The sequence below is a fragment of the Pantherophis guttatus genome, chromosome 11, assembly GCF_059756535.1.
Source record: "Pantherophis guttatus breed Tessera chromosome 11, ASM5975653v1, whole genome shotgun sequence".
NCBI lineage: Eukaryota > Metazoa > Chordata > Lepidosauria > Squamata > Colubridae > Pantherophis > Pantherophis guttatus.
In genome coordinates, this window is record NC_142073.1 from 26,351,463 (window position 1) to 26,373,649 (window position 22,187).

The following is a 22,187-nucleotide window of genomic DNA, read 5'->3' on the forward strand; positions in this document are numbered from 1 at the left end:
TCCTGCCAGCTGGGTCTCGATAGCTTCCAATCCTGTGCTCCTTCCAGAGTGCCATGGCCAGGAAGGCCAATGATAAACACTGGGAAGAGGGAAGGTGGCTTCTAGGTGTTATTGTCAACCATCTTTCTGACATCCTAGATGTCAGCTGCCACCCAGGCCTTCTAGCTTTCAACCAACAGCAGCTGAAATCTCTCAAGGATGCAAGTTCCAATTAATGCTGCACTTTTCCTGTCCTGCGGGGTGTAGGTCCAGCTCGACTAGCCTGGCTGCTGTCTCTGCACATCACCTCTTCTATGGAGATGCCAAATGGCTTCTCTTCACTTCCTCAATGTCACCCAATGTTCCTTCCACATCCTCAGATCCTCACCTTTGCGGGCTTTCTTCTGAAGTTTCAGTGTGTCAGAAGACTTCTTCTTTATCTCATGGCGGGCTCGTTTGTACTCTGAAGAGGCAGGAAAGAGGCCACCATGAAGCTCCTGCCTCGGCTGCCCTCTCCCCTCTGTGGCCAACACCACAGCCACAGACTTTCCCAGGAGCAGAAGGCAAGCACCGAGGGCCACAACTTTCCCCCATTCCCAGTCATTGCAGATAACTGGGAATGGGAGCCCCTGCATGGCCCGAGCCCCTGGCAGCTCTACCTTTTGCATGGTCCTTGTCGAGCTGGTTGGCAGTCTTCTTCCAGTCCTCTATCCTCTCCTGCAGGGGGTTGATCAGGCTTTCCATGAGGGCACTGCAGCCACAGAGAAAGGAGGAAGTGAGAGGCAGCTTCCCCTGGCCAGGGCCGAGAAGAGCAGCGGAGCAGCTACCCCTTCTCTTGAAGCAGTCCCAGGAGGGGGAGAAGGATAAGGAAGCCTCCAGCTACCGAAAGTCACCTTTCTCTTTTTTTGCCCTACACAAAGTGGGCCTGTGTGTGTGTGTGTGTGAGAGAGAGGGAGGGAGGGAGGGAGGGAGGGAGGGAGAGGGAAAGGAAAAATGCTGCCTTGCCAAGTGACACCTTCTGGAACCAAGCAGACCCTCCACATTCCTCATCCCCTTCCACTGGCCATCAAGCCCTTCTGGATGCAGGGCTAAAGGGAAGGGTTCAGAATGGGCCCAGCAAAAGCTTTCTAGAACCAGCACGCTCTGCGTTTCTGATCCTGATGCCAGCAGAGGACGGGCACTCATTGCCTGCTGACGTGCCAGTTGGGCTACTGAGCGGTCCAGTGGATCTCCCCAACTCCCCAGGTTGCAGGTTTTGTGAGCACCTCTACTCTGCATGTCAGAAAAATGGCCAGGACTCCCATCAATAGGGAAAGGGGGGATGGAGGGGGATTACACATTTTAGACCCGCCTAGAGTATGAGAAGAGTCCCCCTGGCCCGGGGGAATTGGCCACAGAGGAGAGGGAGCAAGACTGGCCCAGAAAGGGGCCGCCTGCTACAGAAGGCCCTCCTTCAGTCCCCCCCCTTGCAAGTCCACTGCTCCCCTTTCTGTCTCTGGGCCTGGAATTGCAACTGAGCAGCACAAGAGAACACTTACTTGGTGAAGTGCCTCAGCTTGGTCTCGATGCTGCGGTGGCGCATGCACATCCGGGTCAGTGCTGATCCGATATCCCTTGTGGCTCCTAGAGAGAAAAGGGATTCCTTAGTGATTAACTGGCAAAGGCCCGGAGCAAAAGATCTTTCCTGCAGCCCCATTGGGGAAAAACTGAAGAGACAAGAGATGGACCTGCAAAGCCATCGTCACTAGGTCAGCCCACCCAGGGCCTCCTGGAAGGCATGGTCCAAAGGCCTCCACAAGCGGCAGGCTGGAAACCTTGGTGGCATCTCCCAGAGCCCCCAAGGCCGCCCATCAGTTCAGAGTCACGATGTTCTCTGGCAGTGGCACAACGGAGCAGCCGCCATCTTACCTTCAAGGATTTTCTGTTCTCTGATCAATTCCACCACCCAGGATTTCACCAACCTTATCTGGTCAATGCTATTAACACCCCCCCTGTTCCCCCCTCCCCCCCAGGGAAAATAGCCAGCTGGAAGTCCTCTCCTTGTGACAACAGCAGTCATGCCACAAGGAGGCTCAAGGGCCAGGAAGAACGAAATGGGAGGAAGCCCCCCTTCCCTGGCTTAGATGTTCCTGGTGGAGACCTCTCTCCGGGCTGTCGCAAAGCCCAGCAGAGTCCCAGCCACTCTGCAAAACATTGGGCTCCATCACTGCTCAGAGCACATGCTCACATCACCACCACCTCGAGCCTCTCTGGGATCCCAGCTACAAAACTGAATGAATGAACACGCAAAGAGTTTACGTAACGAAAGAAAAGAGACAGAAGAGAGGAAGAAGGGCTGACAACCCCTATCACTTTGGTATAGGTGGGGCATGGTCTGTGGGGCAGACTGCTTGGGAGCGGATGGTCTGTTCAGAGCCTGAGAATCAGAAGTGGCTGGAAAACCCTGGACACTGTGCATTTCTGAGTTATTTGTTCAAAGAGAATCAGCTAGGAAAAAATGGAAAAAGACTCTTGAGGTAAATCTGACTCTAAAATTGAAGACCCCAATTGCCAATACTTTTTGTCAACCTTCTTCTATTCCCTTTCAATAAATCTGCTTAAAGAAACTCACCGAGGTCCTAATTTGCTTCACCTCACGGAGGCAACCTGTCCTTCAGCCAGCAGAGCTTCAGTGGAAGCCTTTGAGGCCCTATGGGGACCTCCTCTGGTTATGGGACTGGAATAGACAATCTGCACAGTCAACGGCCTCAGATTTTATGAATTCCTCCATAGGAAACTTCACACACTTAGAATTTCCTCACCTGCCCAGACCCCTAGGAGCTGGAGGGTTGGGGGGTCACACTGAGGGAGAAACAGAGTTGGCCAAAAGCGGCCGGAGAATGTGGGAGAGGTCAAGCCTCTGCTCTGCAGGCATCTTCTCTCTATCTCCAGGCTCTGGAGGATTTCCCAGAGCCATACAGGCATCTGGGAGGGGCTTCTCTGGGCCTTCCCTCCCCTCCCCCCCCAGAGACACTTCCCACAAGCACCCACCTTCCCTCAGGTGACCCAACGTAACCATCACCCTGAGACCAGCTCCCTCCCTGATTTCTGAAGGGTCTCCTGGAGTTAAAGATGAAAGAAACACAACGATGCCCACCTACCCTGAATGGAGGTTTTGACATCTCTCTGACTGGTGATGTCAAAGTCCCCCTCTATCCAGAAGTGCAGCCGGGCTCTTCGTGGGGGTTACTTTTTGTCTCCAGCTCCCTTGCCCTTCTGCCCTCTCTTCCAAAGGGCTACAACCCTCCCAGCCCCTCTCCTAGATCCCCTGGCAGGGAAGCCCACCAAAACCAGGGTGGTGATTCAAACATACCATGCACTGGTTTGGCTGTAATTGTGATTTTAAAAACTGGGGAGCAGGAGTGTTAAAGACAACATATGGAGGGATATACGAGAAAGTAACCCCACCCTGCTCCCTCTATGGATCTTCCTCTTGATGACTCCTTGGCCTTTTTTAAAAGATCCCTGTCTTCAACCTCCTTTCTGGCTGAGATCAGATGAATGCACACCCATACAACCTGTTCAGAGCATCCTGTTTTACACACACAATATCTTCATTGGTGCATGGGGAGGGAAGGACAAATCCTGCAGCAGAAATCCATTCTCTGCAGCAGCAGCAGAACCCAGAGAGTCTCCAGTTCCTCATCCCCAGACAATCTGCAATCCAGACTGAAATTCACCAGCAATCAACCCTTTCTAGGCATGCCACTTCTCTCCATTCTGGGGACTCAAACAGGGAAAAAGAGCCCTGAAATTTCCATTTTTCAGGCTGAAGCTTCTCCAGGAACCAAAGCACCAGACCAAAAATAAAAACAGAAATGTGGGTGCTTCTCACACTGGGAACCCCAGCCACACAATGGATGGACCAAACATGGATCGTGCCAGTCTGTGAGCTGGAGGGGCCTTGGGTGGCCTCAGGTAAGAGCCCCAATTAAAAGGGAGGCAGCTGCTTGCTCCCTCTTGGGAAGATGATCTTCCTGGGCCAGGTCCAAATTCACAGAGTGGTGCCAGAAGGAGAGGGATTCCCAGAACTGGGCCCAGCTGGGGTTGGATCAACGAAACCCCCCTCCAAGCCCTGGAAGGGGCTTCCCAGGGGGTACACCATTTTGCCTCCCCAAAGCTCCCCATATCTCCTTACCTCTGGTGTTGGTGGCCATGTCTGCCACTCTCTGGAAGGCCTCCAGGAAAGCCACTGCAGCCAATATGGTGGTCCTAGGAAGAAAGAGGGACTCAGATCGAGAGGGGAGCCTTTGCGGGAGAATGGAGTGACAAGACACGGGAGCCTCAGGCCGGGGAAAGCTGCAGGGCATGAGGAAGGCAACCTTGGCAGAGAGAGACAAACCCTAACCCTAACACTTTTCCTGGGCAAAAGGAGGCTGAAGCTTCCTGAAGTCCAGAGCAGGGAAATAATCTTCAGAAGGGGCTCAGGCAGACCCTTCCCTAATTGTCTGGGGTAGAAGACGGAAAAGAGAGCACCGCAAAACAAGACTTGTGAAATTCTTTTATTATAGCCAATCTCAATGAAGTTAGATTTAGATGACTTGCTGAGTTGATTTCCTGGGTGGGCTCATTCCTCTCGCCAACCCAAACACCCACCAAACTGCCTTCAGCCAGACTTTCCCTAGGAAAGAAAATAAAATGTGCCTGCTGGCCTGGAAAGGCTCCTTACATCAAAAGTGTGGAGAACTTCAGCATGGCACAAACCAAGGCAACATACAATCGGGTCACGTGAAACAGGAAGACAGGGCTTATCGCAAACGGGTGAAGATCTTCTCAGGGCTCCTCCCCTTTCTCTAGGGTGGCAGGGGAGGGGCAAGACGAGGCGACTCCAGCTATTGAGATCTTCCAGTCCAAATCATCGAATTGCGCTGAGCTGGAGCAGAGACGGGCATCATCTGCACACTAAGGACCCCTCAGCCAATCATATCCAGGGTGTTTAGATGGGTGCATGAAAACATGGAATTATGAACCACACCTACGTTCTCCTCCACTTCCTTCCCCATCTTCAATACGCTTTCTGTATCTTTCTGTATCTGAAAGAGAGATCGACTCCTGGCAGGCATTTCACAAGCAGAGGCATCTATCTAGCACGCACTCTTTCCATTCGCTTCTTTTCTTCGCTGTGCAGGGACATAAACGTGGAGGCAGCGTTTGGAGGAACCAATCACCCCAAAGGATGCAGCTGCTTTAATGCTTTGAGGAGAGGTGCTTCTTTTTCACACTAAGGTACTTCACAAAGTATCTTTTTTGAAAGCTATGCACAGCCTTAGCAGACACTCTCCTGTTTCTTCTTGTTCCTTTCTTAGACGTAAAGGTAGCCAAATGCACATTGTTGACTGTGAGGGGAAGTTTGTTACAAGTTCCTCCTTAAAATTCTCTGCCAAACTGCAGTCCAAACTCCAGCCAGCTCTTTGTTCACTTTTCTGTTTCCTGGAAACTAGCTACTTTATATTCTTCGCTACAACAGGCTCTGTGAAAAAGGACTCACCAAACGGCTTTTAGGATGCATCCCTTGTATCATCACCCTCTATACTACACAAGATATGCATTCCCTCAAAATGTACAGTTCTTCTGGTAAATTTCTTCTTTTCCTCCTGACAGCCAAACCCATTAGCAGATGCAGTGTGGAAGGCAACCTTGTGGCATTCCATTATGCAATAACCTTGGCTTGGACTAAAATGATAATCTGCCAAAAGCAGCGACTACTAACACTTCAGAGAAAAGATCTGAACCTCCTCAAAAAAATGCAGAGGTTAATTTTTAAGATATTGTTTGTTTGTTAAATTTACTTGCTAAACGGAAATAAAATAACAGTTATCATGCTTGAAGGTATTAAAAAATAGCTCAGTAGTAATTTTAGCTCCAGGCCAGGCCAGGCCAAACCAGATTGAAGAGTGAATAACTAGTCTCACCAACCTGAAGCCACTTACAGGCGCTGCTTCTCCTCTGGCCACTTTCTAGCTCAGGGCTTGTTTCTTTTATTCTTTTATTCTTTTAATTTAATTTAATTAATTTATTTATTTTGTCAAGCAAGTATTAGAGAACAGATATAAGTATAAACATGATTATGAATACATTAAATGGATACGAATAAAAGGGAACATTACGACGGGAATGGTAGGCACGCTGGTGATCTTATGCACGTCCCTTACAGACCTCTTAGGAATGGGGTGAGGTCAACAGTAGACAGTCTTAGGTTAAAGTTTTGGGGGTTTGGGGAAGAAACCACAGAGTCAGGTAGTGCATTCCAGGCATTGACCACTCTGTTGCTGAAGTTGTATTTTCTGCAATCAAGTTTGGAGTGGTTTACCTTGAGTTTGTATCGATTGTGTGCTTGTGTGTTGTTGCGGTTGAAGCTGAAGTATTCATTGACAGGTAGGACCTTGTAGCAGATAATTTTATGTACTATGTTTAGGTTGGACCAAAGACGACAAAGTTCTAAGTTGTCTAAGCACAAAATTTCAAGTCTGGTGGCATAAGGTATTCTGTTGTGAGCAGAGAAGTGGAGGACTTCTTGTGAAATATCTCTGTACTCGTTTGATTGTATTAATGTCTGATATGCAGTGCAGGTTCCAGATAGATGAGCTGTATTCAAGAATTGTATGCCTTAGTTTGCAGTTCAATAGTATCAGAGAAGAAGCTACGCAAGATTAGGTTAACAACTCTTAATGCTTTTTTGGTAATGCTGTTAGTGAGCTCTGGCACTTACACTAGATCTTTGAAATGAGTACTCCAAGTTCCTTGACAGAGTGAGGGTCGTCTATGAGGTCGTATCCACCCAGCTTGTATTTTGTGTTCTGATTTTTTTTTTTTTGCCAATGTGTAAGACAGAGCATTTGTTGGTTGAGATTTGGAGTTGCCAACAGTTTGACCATTCAAGTCAAGATCTTTTTGTAGGGTAGCAGCATTGTTGGTGGTATTGAATAGTTTTATATCATCAGCAAAGACAATGCAGTTGCTTATAATATGATCGCAAAGATCATTTATTTATTTATTTAGTGTGGGTCCTAAAACATTGCCTTGGGGGACACCGCTGTTAACAGGTGCAGGGTTTGATAAGGCGTTCCCTATTTTGACTACCTGTTGCCTGTTTTTTTTTTTATTGAAAAAGTTTTCAAATACAAATTTTTCACCCTTTTTTCCCCCCTCTCCCTCCCCCTCCCTAACCCCCCTCCCCACCCATCCCCCCCTGTGACTTCTTCATAACAAAAAAAAAAAACCTAATTCATAACAGATTACTTACTCCCTCCTCTAGATATTGACCTTTACTTACTAAAAATATTATTAATATTATAACATCCCCCTTTATCCATACATTTCAGAAAAGAGAAAAGAAAGGAGAAAAAAAAAGACATTATACTATAACATTATAGAATAACTTCTCCACTTTAAAACTATACGATAAGTCCTACTTTAACATTTAATCTTCTATATATGTTACTATAACATTTCAAAGCGGCCTTCCCCATAAAATCTAGTTTAACATTTATTCCACTCTATCCATTTCCTCCACTCCCCTAAATATATCACTTAAAAATCCCTTTTCTTAGACTAATCAATCTACTAACTAGCTTATTCACCCACTATCATACAAAATTACCATACACAACATTTCTTAATATCTTTAATTCACTGCCCACACTACTTAAAAATATATGTCTATATTTTCCATTATATCTAAATAAAAAAAAAAGAAAAGACAATGACTTTAAATTTATAATCCATATAGTATCTTCTTTGAGGTCTTTCCACTGGATTGGTAGAACCAACATCCATAATCGGGTAACATAGCTTGCTGGTGCAACAGTTTATTCAGGATCTTCAATCATATCTGCCCCCATCAGTAGTAAATATCTTCTTATATGTATAAAAGTAAAAACAACCACCCGAGTGACATTATAATTATATTCCATATAGTAATAATTGTGGGTTTCATCAGGATTATTAATTCCCATCATCGTAGTGGGTAACAACCCGATCTTCTGCATGCCCCAGCATCATTCTCTTGCCTTGTGATTCAAGATAATATAATATGTTTATCAACACAAAGAGAAATTCCAAAATGGATAATTCAAATCCATCAGTTTAAGGCTCGTTTCACGTCCCCAAATTACGGCCATGCAGAGATCTGCCACAATCCTCAGGATGATATTAACCAATACGTCGCCTCTTCTGTGTTTACACATAATCATTCATATTTTAAAGTCACTGGCTTCACTGTTGCCTAATTTAAAAATTTCTATTTTTATGCCACCTATTTCTCTTTTTCTTTTCTTTTTGTGGGTTTGGTTTCCATCCTGGTTTCCTTTCTACAAATTGTGTATCATCTGGTCGGTTTTTATTCTGCTTTGTAGATTGGTCTTGTTGGTTTTGTTTTTGTATCTCATGTTTCTTTTTTATCCCTTGTATATCCCCTAGTAGGTTTCCATGCTTATCCTTGCCTTGATAAGTCATCAAATTAAAATTAGATGCCACTTCTCTCAAATTTGTAGATAGTCCAGCTGGGGTATCCAATAAATCCAAAGGCAATTCATCTGGTACAGTCTCTATAATTCAATATTTTACCTTTATTTCCGGCTCCTTCTGCTTATCCTGTATTATACCTGCAGATGTTAAGTTCATTTTCAACCTATTTTGATAAAATTCTTCAGCTCTTTCAACAGTATTTAGCTGATATCTTTCTCCTTGGTATCTAAATATAATACCAACTGGGGCGTCCCACCTGAATGAAATATTTCTCTTTTTTAACTCATTCACCAGAAAACCAAATTTCTTCCTTTCCATCAATATCTTAGGTGGGAGTTCCTTGAAAATCCAAATCTTTCTTCCATACAATTGCAAATTAGAATTGAAGGAATTTTGCACGATATTATTCCTAATTTCCTTATCTGTAAAATAAATCACCACGTCTCTAGGCAATTGCCTTTGCTTGGCAATCCAGGAGTTGATTCGATAAACTCTGTCAATCCTACAAAACACTTCGTCAGGTTGAACCTTTAGAATCCCAGCTAGAAATTCAGAAGATATTTTCCTTAAATCATCTCTATTATTTTCCTGCAAACCTCTTAATCTTATCGCATATTCTGTGAAATTATATTGTACCATTAAAATCTCTTTTTCAATCTTCTGTTGCAGATTTTCTGCATTACCATACTTTTGATCAGCATCCATTTTAGGTTTTTCTTCTAAGCTATTATCCTGAGTGTTTATCAAATCATTTTCAATTTTTTGAATTCTATTGTCCAATTTATCTTGAATTTCTTCCATTTTAGACTCTAGTACATTAGTATTTGTGTCCAACTGTATCATAAATTCTGTAAAACCATTAACCACTTTTGAGAATTTTTTGTCCAAAGAATCAAACTTAGATTTCACCAATTCTTTAATTTCTTTAATTTCCTGCTTAAATTTTTCAAGTTGCTGATTCACAATCTCCTCCCTTCTTTCAATCTCCTCTATAAAAAATTCTGTTATATTAAAATCAGGTTTCTGAGACTGAAGAGTTAAGACTTGTTCCTTTAAATTATTAGTGGGGGAATCCTCCCCCCCTTCTTGTTTATCTGACTTTATGAGTCTCAGTGCCATGTTTCCGCCCAGGCAGGCTTTGTTAAAAAAAAGCAAGAAAGACTTCTTTCCAGTCAACAACAATATCAGATCTCCAAGGGAAAAAAAAAGAGAAAAAGACACAGGAGCGAAGTTTTGTCTACAAATGTAGCCAGTGGTATTTATTCCGCTACATTGTAGTAATAGAAAACGGAAGGACTTTCCCTTTCAGCCTCTCCTCCAGCCGACGCCATTTTAAAAGGCTTTTTTTCCTCTTTCTTTTCCTCCTCTCTCTTAAGTAATTTTTTTTAAAAAAATCAGTAAAATACTTGCGGTTCAGTATTACAGGTCCAGCTCACATTTCTTTGAGTAATCTGTTAAATTTGCAGGCTTGCTTTTGACGCCTGGCTCTGCATCAGCAGAGGTCTCCCAAAGCCCGGAGCAGCGGCTGGGGATACGGGGCATCTCATCCGCTCCGTCCCAAAAGTAAAGGAAAAACTTTTGGGACTCCGCAGAGAGTTCTACCCACCCCTGCCGGCTCTATCTCCATTTCCTCATGGAAACGGAGTTTTTTCGAGCCGCCATTCCGTTGTGAAGGCGGCTCTGACAGGCGGTGGAAGCTGACGATCCCAAAGGAATGTCTGGCAGCAACAAACAGCAAACCGGAAGTCTACCTGTTGCCTGTTTGATAGGAACGCAGCTATCCACTTATGCAGAGGAAATGCCATAAGATTTTAGTTTTAGAAGTAGTTTGTTGTGTACCATTGAATCAAAGGCTTTACAGAAGTATATATAAATTGCATCAATTGCTTTACCCTGGTCGAGTTTTGTTGACGGATTTCCCCTTTCCTGAGGAAGCGCCAGCCCCCCTATGGCCTGCCCTCCTTCATTTCTCCCCCACCACAATGTAGGGACTCAGGTTAGGCTACAAGACCCCTGTGACTCAACTGAAGAAATGTCTGCAAGAAAACCACCAAGCTCAGAGAGCACCAAGGAGCTCTCATTTCAACCCTAAGTTACAAATATTAACCAAACCATACAAATTTAAGGGGGCTTCCAGGTGGAGAAAGGGTGGCCTAATATGCAGGGAGGGATGCCAAAGAAAAAGTGGGGAGATGGGCCAGCTGGGCTTCGGAAGCAGGGGCGGGTTTCAAAACCTGTCACTACCGGTTCGCTCGTGGGTGCACACACGCTTGCGCACTTGACGCTTCTGTGCATGTGCAGAAGCATCCAGGCAGAGCCTCCTGCCACTGCCGCTACTGGTTCGTCCGATCCGGGGTGAACTGGTAGCAATTCACCACTGCATTTGAGGGGGAAAGATGAAGCCAGAGCCTCAAAAGCAGAGCCTGCTCAAAGGACACCACAGAGTTTGCCTGCTCCACTTTCCAGAGCATGAGGGAATTTGTTAAAGTTATAGAGCAGAACACCTAAACCTCCTGATACTTCTGGCCCAAGGATTAAAACATGAGTAAAGAAATAATTATATGGATTTAAAGAATTAAATCTGTATAATCCCTATAGTGCTTTACAGCAAGGGTCCCCAACCTCTGGGCTGGGTCCCACTACTGGGCCATGAATTTCATGGGTTCAGAAGTGGACTGGGTAAGCAGCTGGCCGGTGCATGCATGCACGTACACACCGGCCCGCTGTTTGCATGGCCAGCTCCTCTCCCCCCCCCCCAGGCCGCCAAGCCATAAAGGTTCTGGACTGCTGCTTTACAGCATTCTCTGAACGATTTGCATATTTCAGCCTCTTGCCCCCAACAATCTGGGTCTTCATTTTACTGACCTCCAGCAAATCCCCAGATCTTAAAGCAGTAAATCCTAATGCAGCCTCTGGTGTATGGAAGTTGGCATGGGAGGGGGGCACATGTTTCTCTTTGGTCCTCCAAAGCCCAGCTGGATGATTTTTGGCAATTATCAGCCCCAATGGATCCACCCAGGATAGCATTTGTCCCCTTTCTCTTTGAGTCAAGGGGGCTGAACAGAAGCACCTAGAAAAGAGGCAAGCAGGACCTGGGGGTGTCTGGGGACCTCTTTCTTTTCTATTGTCTCCTGGTCTGTCTACCTGAGAGGGACAGTCCTGCGAACAGACTATGGGGGGGGCTGTTTGACCCCGATGCCCATTGTGCTGAGCGTTCAAAGGAAAGGTGAGCTCTACAGTCAATAACAAATGCATTAAAAACACATGAGCCCATTAGGCTTTTCCCACAAAACAAGAAGTGTTGTTTCTGGGCAACAGCTGAATTTAACCCTGTCAGCCAGTAGGTCCCACATCCTCCAAAGCAGTTCCCACCTGGATGCAGAGTGCAAGAAGAGCCTGAGCCTCTTTTGGCAGGCAAGGGCTGGAAACGAGCCCCCCATTTCTCTGGGATTGCAATTCTTACAAATGCAGTCAGAGAATATTCATTATTGGCTAAGTGTGATTGGACACACAAGGAATTTGTCTCCGGTGCATAAGCTCTCATTGTACATACAAACAACTATTATAAATCATAAGTTACAACAACAGAGCGATAAATGAGAAGACACCAATAGGAGAAGGTAATAGGAAAGATGAGAAGGATCTCATCTTGGAAATTTTTTGAAAGCTCAGCTCAGAACAACCAAGCCCTCCACTCATCCGAGCACAGAGGGCACCTTAGCTGCTGCCATGCCCACCAGATCAAAAATGTCTCCACCCTTGGATTCTCCTCCCCAGGGCAGGCCGCTAAGCAGAACAGATTGGAAAATCAACTCAACAGGTAGCTTTTATTTTGATGGCACAGAAGGACAGAATCCTGCAAACTTGACTGTGTTCCTCCTCATGGTTCAGTGAATGAGGGAGGAGCTTCCGAATATGATCGTATGGACTTCTGGACTGTAAAAATGATTCAGCCCTTTTACCTGGCAAGGGATCTCCATCAAGTTCACCATCTGTGCTCTCTCCACCACTGCACAGAACAAGACACATTAGAGGAGGCACTTTGTTGCACATCTTGGTGGCCCCGTCCCCGCAGAGTAACAACAGACACTACCACTTTGATGTCTCCTCTTTTACTTTTCCTTCTGATAGGACACCACCACTACAATCCACCCAAGACACAACCTTTTCTGCACCTCTTAGAGTAGATGTCCACTTTCCATGTTCTCATTCTCTCATTTTAAGGAAGCCAGCCACTGGCACTCCCATCTGTTATGTGGTCCAGCTTCTTCTCTGTGAGTGGCATCTTTCAGTAGCAAGTATGTCCCACACATTTCCATTCTTTTCCCCTTCCTCCTTCCTTCCTCCATCCAGTGTTTTATGTTCTCCATTTGATTTTTCCAGCATTATAGCAACCTTTCCCTCCCTCCTTTCTCCCTTGAGCTCCCTCTGAGCTAAGGACCCTCCCTCCGAGTGGTGGTGTGCAATTTCATTGCCTCAACATGGCAACAACAGCAACCCATCCACACAACAGCAGTCACCCAACACCTCCTTAAAGAGACCCACAGACTCCAGGGTAATGGATTAGCAAAACAAGTTGACCAGATTGAGGCTGGAGGGTCAGAAGAGCTGTTCCCCTCAACTCATTGGGATCACAAGGCAGTTGGGCCACCATGCTTGTCCTATAATTATAAGATGACAGACCTGGGTTGGAAGGGACTTTGGAGGTCTTTGGAGGACAGACAGGGGTCCAGTCTTGGCTTGAAAACCCCCAGCAATGGAGCACCCGCAACTAAGGAGGCAGCTGTTCCACTGTTTTATAATTGTCATTGTCAGAAAATTCCTCCTTCCTTTAAGTTGGGCCCCCATCCAGCCCTCAGAAGCCTTGCAGAATAAATCCCCGCCTTCTTCTCCTCAGGCACTTCAGTGCTGTCTGGGGATCTTGCCCCACCTCGGATCCCTGGGTGCCCTTTCTGCCTTGGGGTGGGGGGATCACAGGGCATCTACCCAGCGCAGAGTGGAACAGCTGCCCTTCCCTGGCCCTCCCTCCTTTGAGGAAGCCTGGCTGCACCAGCCCTACTGAGCAGTGGCAGAATCAGTGGCGCCTTGTCTCTGCCTCAGCCAGCTATCTGACACCTGTGAAGCTGACTTTTCCTACCTGTGGTGATCCTTCACTCCTCACTATTAAAACAACAACCTATTCTTAGCTATGACCTTAGTTCAAATCTATCAAGATCCTTGAGAGTCTCGAGCTGTTTCCTGATGGATTAGCAATTTCTGTCTCCCCGTCATCCCGACCATCTGCACATTTTCTGAGTGTGCCTTATGTTTTTTCATCTGGATGAAAGATGCCTGCTGGGGATTCCTATGCAAGGAGAGAGATTAAGGGTTAGAAAGAGGGAGGAGGTCCCCAAACTGCAGGGAGGCCCATTTTGAGGGGGCTTCTCAGCCCCTATGCCTTCCCTTTCTGCAGTGTTAGCGAAGACACAGAGGGTCAACTCAATTAAAACATTGACTCTCCCCTTTCCACTTAAAGAGCAGCTTAATGCCTGGGGCTACTCCAGAAGCCGCATGCCTGGCTTGTCCCTCCCTGGCTATGCAGGGAGAATCCCCATAATTCCTTGATCTTTTATACATTTATCAAATTTCTATTTAGAAAGGAAAGCTACTGTGGAGTATTCCAGCCAAAAAAGGCATCAAGAAAGTGGGCCCAGCCCCCCTTCCCACCTGGCCCCAGCCTGGGATGGGGGTGGGGGAGACTGCAAGGCCATCAACAGACAATCCAGGACTTGCACGGGGATTTATCATCACATCCAGCGCAGAAAGGCTGCTGCAAACATTTCTGGACGCAGCCATGGGAACCACAACTGCAAATCTCTGGCAAGGAAAAGGGAACATCCCTTGTGGTTGGTCCTGAAAAGTCTGCACCAGCCACCAGCTGCTGGCCAGGCACAATTGAAGGTGCTGCCTTTAAAGCCCGAAACAGCAGGAAGGCCTAACTCTCCCCCTCTCCCCCGTTCTCCAGAAACATCCACAAGGGGGCTGTCCGAGTGACTGGCTAAACTTAATCTACTTGGACTTTTTGACAAGCCCCACACCAAAACCTCCATGCACATTTAACAGAGATGGACAGAAGCATAGACAGCCTGACTGGGCCTGAGACGCTCAGCTGGTCGGGTCGCCCTTGGCAGAAATCCAGAATCCAGAGGTCCTGCCTACCACCGTTTGCTTGCAAAAATGGTCTCCCAGCTCTCTGAACAACCTTCCAAATAACCAGCCACAAGCACCACAATAAAGCACCAGAGGCACAAAGACCACAACCGTTTCTTTGAAAAAGGAGCGATCTGCTTCCCTGGGCTGCTCTGCAGGAGAACTCACCGCAGCTGGGAGTGGAGCTTCGTGGCTTTCGAGTTGAAATCTTCCCAGACAGGATAGGAGCTCTGCAAGACAAGGAAAAAAGAGGTTGAGAACCCCCAGCCTCTCCCTTCCCTGGGTAACAGCAGAGACCCATAAGGCAGTGGGGGGGGGGAGGCTGCTCCTTTCCCTGGGGTGCCAGAAAGGCCCGCTGGAGCCAACTCCTTCCCACAAGTCAGAAGCCCCCCCCCCAAGATCCGGGCCTGCCCCAGCTCTACTCAGAGCAAACAGGTCATGCCATTTGGTACCTTTGGCCACGCCAGGTGTCGTCTAATCAGTTTGTAAGGTACGGCATGTAAGTAAGAATCTGCCAACCCTCACCAGACACACAGTGGCCTCTCACAAGACAATGCACAATCTCAACTTGATCTCTCAACAGTCTCCTTGTTTTTCAAATATGTCTCTACGGCTCTACAGGCTTCAACCCAGTGATACAGCTCTGCTTCAGGTTGTGCTGCAGGCCAGTAGTGGGTTTCAAATCCCATCACTACCAGTTCGCTCATGGGCGTGCTCGCTCGTGCACAACGCTTCTGCACATGCGCAGAAACATCTGGGCGGAGTCTCCTGCCGCTGCTGCTACCAGTTCACCCGGTACCAATCCGGGGTGAATCGGTAGCAACCCACCACTGCTGCAGGCCCATCAACTCCTTCATGCGATGAAGACTCCCTGGAACCATTCCCTGAACTCTGGCGGCTTCTCTGGACTAGTGGAGGGGGGTGGTGTTTGGAGCATTGCTCTTGGACTTACAGTGAACTGTGGAACTTTGGGTGGGGGGAAGTTGGAGCAATAAAAGGGAGTTAAAACTTTCACTCAGGCTGTGTTGCTTTTGTGCCCAGCCCCGGGTCAACACAACTGGGACCCAACAGATTACATCCCAGAGTATAGGAGCTGGCAGATGTCATCTCAGAACCACTGTACCACATTTTTCAAAAATCCTGGAGCACCAGGGAACTACCATGTCACTGTGTTTTTTTATTTACCAGCTGAGCTCTCATTTCTGGACTATCAGACTTTCCGTAGCTTGCCAACTTTTGTTATCAGTAACTGATATTACATGTATCCGCATTCCTTTCTTCGACTTCACACACTTTCCTTTGTTCTCTTGCCAGAAAGGTCCGGCTGGGAAATAGCCGGTACGAACTATTTTAAAATGTAACTTATTAGATCAGTTAGGTGTTTTATTTTTTTTATAACAAATAAATGAGTTTTCTTAGAAAATATCTTCGGGTTTTGTTTTCTTAAAGTATACTTGCAAGGAAAGGTCTCGATCCGCCCCTCCTAATCAGGTGCGATTATCCCAAAAACAGAATGGGATTAATCAGCGCCCTGATATCTGGTAGCAAGAGGATGGTTGATTTATGGCTTTTTCCTTGTTTGTTACTTTTGATGATAAGCGCATAGGCAATTAGTTTTTAGCTACTGAGGTACGCTAATTATTTTTTGCAAGAATGCCGAGAAAGAAGAAAAAGGGCAAAATGAAGCCCAGAGCTTTATCCTCTTCGGATGAAGAGCAGGAGATAGAAAGACCCTCAAGATTTCAGCTCCTTGCTACAGCCACACGCCTGGAACTAGAAGCCGTGGGAGAAGTAACAGATGAAATGCTCTTAAAAAGGCATCAGGAGAGAGATAAGAGAGATAAGCTTTTGAAGATAATGTGCTACAACTGAGGTCAGTAGCGTCTCCTTCTGAATATGCATGCTCTCAAACAGTCCTCCCAGAGCCTTCTGAATTTGTAATGCTTGGTGCAGGGCAAGATTTTCTACAAACGGCCGTCTACATGGAGGGAAGTAAGCAGTGGGGTAGCACAAAGTTCCATCTTAGGCCCAGTACTCTTCAATACCTTCATAAACGACTTAGATGAGCGAATAGAATTTATCAAATTTGCAGATGACACTACGCTGGCAGGAATAGCCAACACCATAGAAGATAGGCTCAAGATCCAGATGGATCTTGACAGACTTGTACACTGGGCCCTAGCTAACAAAATGAAATTCAATGTAAGAGAAAGTAAAGTCTTACACTTAGGCAAGAAAAACCAAAAGTACACATATAGACTGGGAGAAACCAGGCTTAATAGCAGGAACTGTGAGAGGAATCTTGGAGTCTTAGTGGACAACCAATTAAATATGAGCTAACAGTGTATGGTGGCAGCCAAAAAAGCAAATGCAATTCTAAATTGCATTAACAGAGGGATGCAATCAAGGTCAAGGGAGGTACTAATACCACTCTCTAAAGCCTTAGTAAGACCACACCTAGAATATTGCATCCAGTTTTGGTCACCACTATAAAAAATGTTGAGTCTCTAGAAAAAGTGCAACCAGGATGATTATGGAGACTAAAACATATGAAGAACAGTTACAGGAACAGTTAGTGGCTAGTCTAGTGAAGAGAAGGACCAGGGCCATTATAGCAGTGTTCCAATATTTGAGGGGCTGCCACAGAGAGGGGGGGGTGTCAAGCTGTTTTCCAAAGCACTTGAAGGCCAATAATGGATGGAAACTGATCAAGGAGAGATTCAACCTAGAAATAAGGAGAAAGTTTCTGACAGTGGGAGCGATCAACCAATGAAATAGTTTGCCTTTAGAAGTTGTGGGAGCTTCATAACTGGAAACTTTCAAGAAGAGACTGGACTGCCATCTGTCAGAAATGGTGTAGGATCTCCTGCTTGGGCAGGGGGTTGGACTAGATGACCTACAAGGTCCCTTCCAACTCTGTTAATCTGTGTTTGGTATCCACTGGCTTCCATGTCTACTCATTAACTATTATTATGAGCTGTTACTTACTTTCTTTAAATTAAGTCCATGAATAAACAGGAAGCTACACACCAAGAAGGACAGCTATTGGGAGCCTGCCTGAAAAACCCACCTGCCAAGCAAAAGCTCCAGTGGAACTGCCTGACTGGAGCAGAAGCAGCACCTGAACCCACAGCAAGGAGCATGGCCTGCCCAGAGCCCTAAAGCCCCTGCCTGCCTTTGGCCTGGCTGTGAGGAGGCCTCCCCAAAGACTAAGACTCGTCCCAACAGGCCAGACATGGGAGAGCTGCCAAGAGCAGATTTCGCCTGATCTTTGAAAAAAGGGGTAATCCCCGGATCCCTCTGAGTGCTGGTGAGGATGCCTCCCTGAGCTGGGCTCTGGTGCTCCTTTCAGCTCTAAAACGCTTGAAAGCACTGAGTGGGGATCAGCAGGTCATCTGGCTCTTTGGGCTCAAGTATCATAAGGATTCTTGCACTGGGGTTTGCGTGACCCAAATTGCCTGAATTGACAGCACGGCAGCCCACAATCCGTCATATCTCAAGGGCTGCTCTCGCCCAAATGGCTGAATGGAGAAGCAAAGCAGCCCAGCCTCTCTTTGGCTGCATCTCTCCCCAGATGCTCTGCCAGCCTCCAAAGCCTTCTCCTCCTAGCAGCCCTCATCTGCAGGGCAGTGGGAGAAGTGCTGAAGGCCAGGGAGCCCCCACCCCCACCCCACCCGCTTTCTCCTGAGTCAGGCAGAGGCATGAGTTTCTTTTAAGGTTCCTGGGGAAGAATGCTGAGCATTTCCAAAAGCAAACACAGGATCTCACCCTTTCCAAGTGTGGACACAAAGCAGAGATGGGGCTCTAAACTCAGGGAGTTCCAGTTCAGCCCCTCTCCTTATCCCCCTGCCAGCAGGAAGAACCCTCCCCCCACCCAGTGTGTGTGTCAGTGGGGAACACTCAGGAGCCAGGGTTAACAGTCAATAGGAGTCTTCTTCCTTGACACCAGGCGTGCCATCTCCTCTACCCAAAACGTTCTATTATTTGAATAAAGAAATGAATAATGCTGCAACCATTGCATTCCTGGCAGGCTGTTATGCCAAGAAAGAGCCATGAGCTCCTTTGAGGAGATGCTGGAATACAGAGAAGAGTTCAACTGAGGGACACATGTGTTGCCTTTGGATTCCCCACAAATAACACCTTGGAGTTGAATCCAGTAGAAGCAGAATACCTGTCACATCAATCAGGCTGCCCTATAGCTGCATAAAGCAGTGGTTGAATATTTATGGAAGATGAAATCAATGAGACCCACTCAGAGCAGACAATGCTTATATTATGTGTGTAAGAAATAAAACTGAAAAACTTTTCAAAAAAAAAAAAGAGAGAGAAGACAATGCTGTGGGAAAGGCTGGTTTAAGCAAGCAACATCTGGGAAGCCATCAGGATGAGCACTCCTGAGCATTTCTCCAAACCATGGATGGTCCCTGGAGGCCCTGATCCTTCAACGGAAAAGGACCCATCAATGTGAGCAGACTCTTAAGATGGACTGGCCAACCCCAGTCAGAAAGAACAGTCGTTGTCTTCACATGGACCACGGTGCCTGGTTCTGGATTTTGTTCTAAAACAGAAACATAATTTGGCCAGACAGATTTCAAGTTGTGTAATATGAATGGAAGTGAAATAAGGTTTTTAGTTCAGAAAATGGCAAACTTATCAAAGCTTGACAACTACATTTTTTTTCTTTGAATAAATACTATCAAAGTTTAGGACCAATGGCACTATGAAAATATTCGTATTTATTTCTTAGATTTACATGCTGCGGAATTGGACCAACTCATTCGACTTTCCATTTATTTTTAAGAAGAGGAAGAATGTTTAAGTTTAAAAGAGAAGACACAAATTAGTGGAAGATAGTGGGGGAGGATGTTGTGCAAAGATCAGGATGGGGTGGAAAGATATTTTATCGATAAAAGAGATGTGAAGAACCATGAATGGCACCAGCAGTTTAAGGAGGAAACATGAGAAATCCAGGGACGGGGGTGGGGTGTCTAAGCTGCCTTGATGGAGAAACCATCTTGCAAGCTGCTCTGGAGGAGAGTCAGAGATGTGAGATGGACAAAGGCAGGAAGTTTGTTGAGCAGCCTGCAGAGCAGCCCAAACAAGGCAGCTGTGTGCAGACCCAACCCTGGGAGTCCTGTGCGTCACTTTGTGGGATGGAAAGCTGTGGAGGGCCTGGGGGAATGGGGGATTCTGGCTGCAGCGGCCAAGGCAGATGAACAGCTTGAGGGGAAAAGTCTTGCAAGAAGAACCTCCTGCAGCCCAACTGCTGCCCAGGAACATGGACATTGGCTAGAAGCAGAAAAAGCAAGCTGGAAACTTGGGGCGGTAACAGCACGGCTGCTCTGAGGGGCTCATCTCTGTTGAGGTTCAATCAACTTGGAGACAGTTGGGGAGCTTCTAGAAGAGGGCTGGGGAACTGTGCCTCGGGGCAGAGAGAGTTGGGAGCCTGCCAGTTCCAGGGTCACCAGAGCCTTCGGGCAAAGAGGCAAGAACTGGGGGTGTTTGGGGAGCTGCTCAGGGAATCGAGTCTTCCCTCATGTGGAATTTAGGGCCTTGGAGCTGGCTGGGGCTTTGCAACTGGGATGGAGCAAAGTGAATGGCGGGAGAGCATCAACACACATGTGGCCTCCACATTGGAAGGTGGCAGCTATAAGGGCTCTGCTTGGACCTCCTGCTTGGACCTCCTTTGCCAGTCTCTCATCCAAATGCAGGGAAGGCAGGCCTGGAGACTAGAGAGGAAAACCTTCCAGGGCAGCAGAGGGTTTGCATGGCAATCCACGCAAGCTTGCAGCAGGTCTGGGAAGGGGCCAAGTCAGTGGAGCAAAGGCTGCCACAATGCAATTGATGGCAGGGTAAACTCTTTGGGTGCCGGCAGAACCAGCAGGAATAGGGAAGACCAGCTGGACTGGCTGAACGGTTTCTAGCAATTGCCTCTGTTCTCCATTTTGCCCCTAGTTCTTCTGAAAACAATTGGGAAACCAGGAAAATGGGAATGGGGGGACTTTAGAACCTACCCTTCAAGAGGTAAAACCCCAATTCACTCCTCCAGACTTTTTGTGTAAGGATCAGCTAAAGCACAGATGCTTTATATGCAAGAAGAGAAATAGGAAAACAGATGCCAAAAGCTTGCAAAAGTGGAATGGTGACACACTGCCCTCACCCCACCCCACCATGCAAGGAATAGGAGGTGCAGCAGAAACCTTCAAGGCACACGCAGCCAAGGGAGCCTCTGGTTCCAAATGTGGCCTCCTTGAAAAGCCAGATGTGCAAGGACAAGAGACTGCACTCAGTTGCAAAAGGACCATAAAAATAGTTGGACTGGAACCTGGAAGGTCAGGCAAGAAGGGAGCCTCTCACTGAGCTGGGGTGAAGAAGAGCTTGGATCCAACGCACAGAGGAGGCTATACTCAAGTTCTGCTTCTCTCGAGGCAGCTGGCATGGCTGGAGGGCAGAAGTTGCTACCCACCAGATCAGACCACTGGACTACCAGAGGTGCCACTGATTCTCACTGGGAAGATGGAGCTATTAAAATGGCCTGCTCAATTAATGGACACACTCAGCTCCAGAAGGCTCTTGGGGAGATCCTGGCAGCTGTGAGACGCAGATCCTGTGCTGGAACTGGGAGGCAACAGTGCCCTTTGGCACTTCTTGCTTACAGAGGAGCTATGAGGAGATAAGCACACCAGGAGCTGTCTGGAAAGCCACTGCCAAAGACAAAGAGCCAACCAGATTAAAGACACCGGGTCAGAATTCATGTTCATCCAGGTCTGCAGCATAGCAATAGAAGCAATGATACTTTTCTCTATTCTTTTTGATCTGAGGAATTTGGCTGCTGGCCTTTTTAAGGGGATGCAAACTCTATAAGGGAAGGAGAGCCCTAAAGGACATGGATTATCCGGGTGGTCCTGTCCTGAGACGACACTGACCACATCCTTGGGCGGCCTCTGGAGAGTCCTGCTGTTGCTTGATCACGTGGCCTTCAACGCTATTAGGAATGGTATTCTTCTGGACCTCCTCTGGATGGGAATGGAACAGGGAGCGCTACTCCGGAAGGATTTCCTGACCTGGCCTACCTCAAAGGGCTGACACAGCTGGAGGCAGCTGTGCAGAGTCTTTCCAGCTGTGTGAAACTGGGGCACCTGCCCATGCTTGGGGGTCCCTCATAGCCACCCATCTCAGTTGCCGCCCCTTCCCTTGAACAGCCAACCCCCATCTTTACTCCCCTCTTCAGTTTCAGGAAGGCCATGAAATTGTGGCTGCAGCTCAAACAGCTTGAGGTGTGGACTTGCTGCTTCCAGGGCATTGGCATTGTTTGGTTATGCAAGGGAGTCAGACGGGATTGGAGTGGCGGCTGCGCTCAGTCGAATGCATTCAGACTGGCATGCCCTGGAAGGCACCAACGGGCCCATGAGAGGGACCTATTCAGCTGAGAGTATAAAACTGAGGAGTTTCAAGCAGGGCTTTTCTTAACTGGGATTGGGGGATGGTGCCTGTTGTAATGGACTGAGTGTTTC

At 47.1% G+C, this 22,187-nt stretch overlaps 1 protein-coding gene across 5 annotated transcripts in view; it reads right to left on the reverse strand.

Moving 5' to 3' along the window:
• Positions 1 to 22,187, reverse strand: part of MTSS2 (MTSS I-BAR domain containing 2) — a 54,943-nt gene that overhangs the window by 24,390 nt on the left and 8,366 nt on the right. For all 5 annotated transcript variants that reach the window (XM_060681517.2, XM_087877177.1, XM_034425673.3 and 2 more), the window contains exons 2-6: positions 14,842 to 14,903; positions 4,157 to 4,230; positions 1,518 to 1,602; positions 639 to 730; positions 368 to 442 (exon numbers count right to left, since the gene is read on the reverse strand). In XM_060681517.2, coding sequence (XP_060537500.1) covers positions 368 to 442; positions 639 to 730; positions 1,518 to 1,602; positions 4,157 to 4,230; positions 14,842 to 14,903 — 388 coding nt within the window. The remainder of the gene's footprint in view (positions 1 to 367; positions 443 to 638; positions 731 to 1,517; positions 1,603 to 4,156; positions 4,231 to 14,841; positions 14,904 to 22,187) is intronic.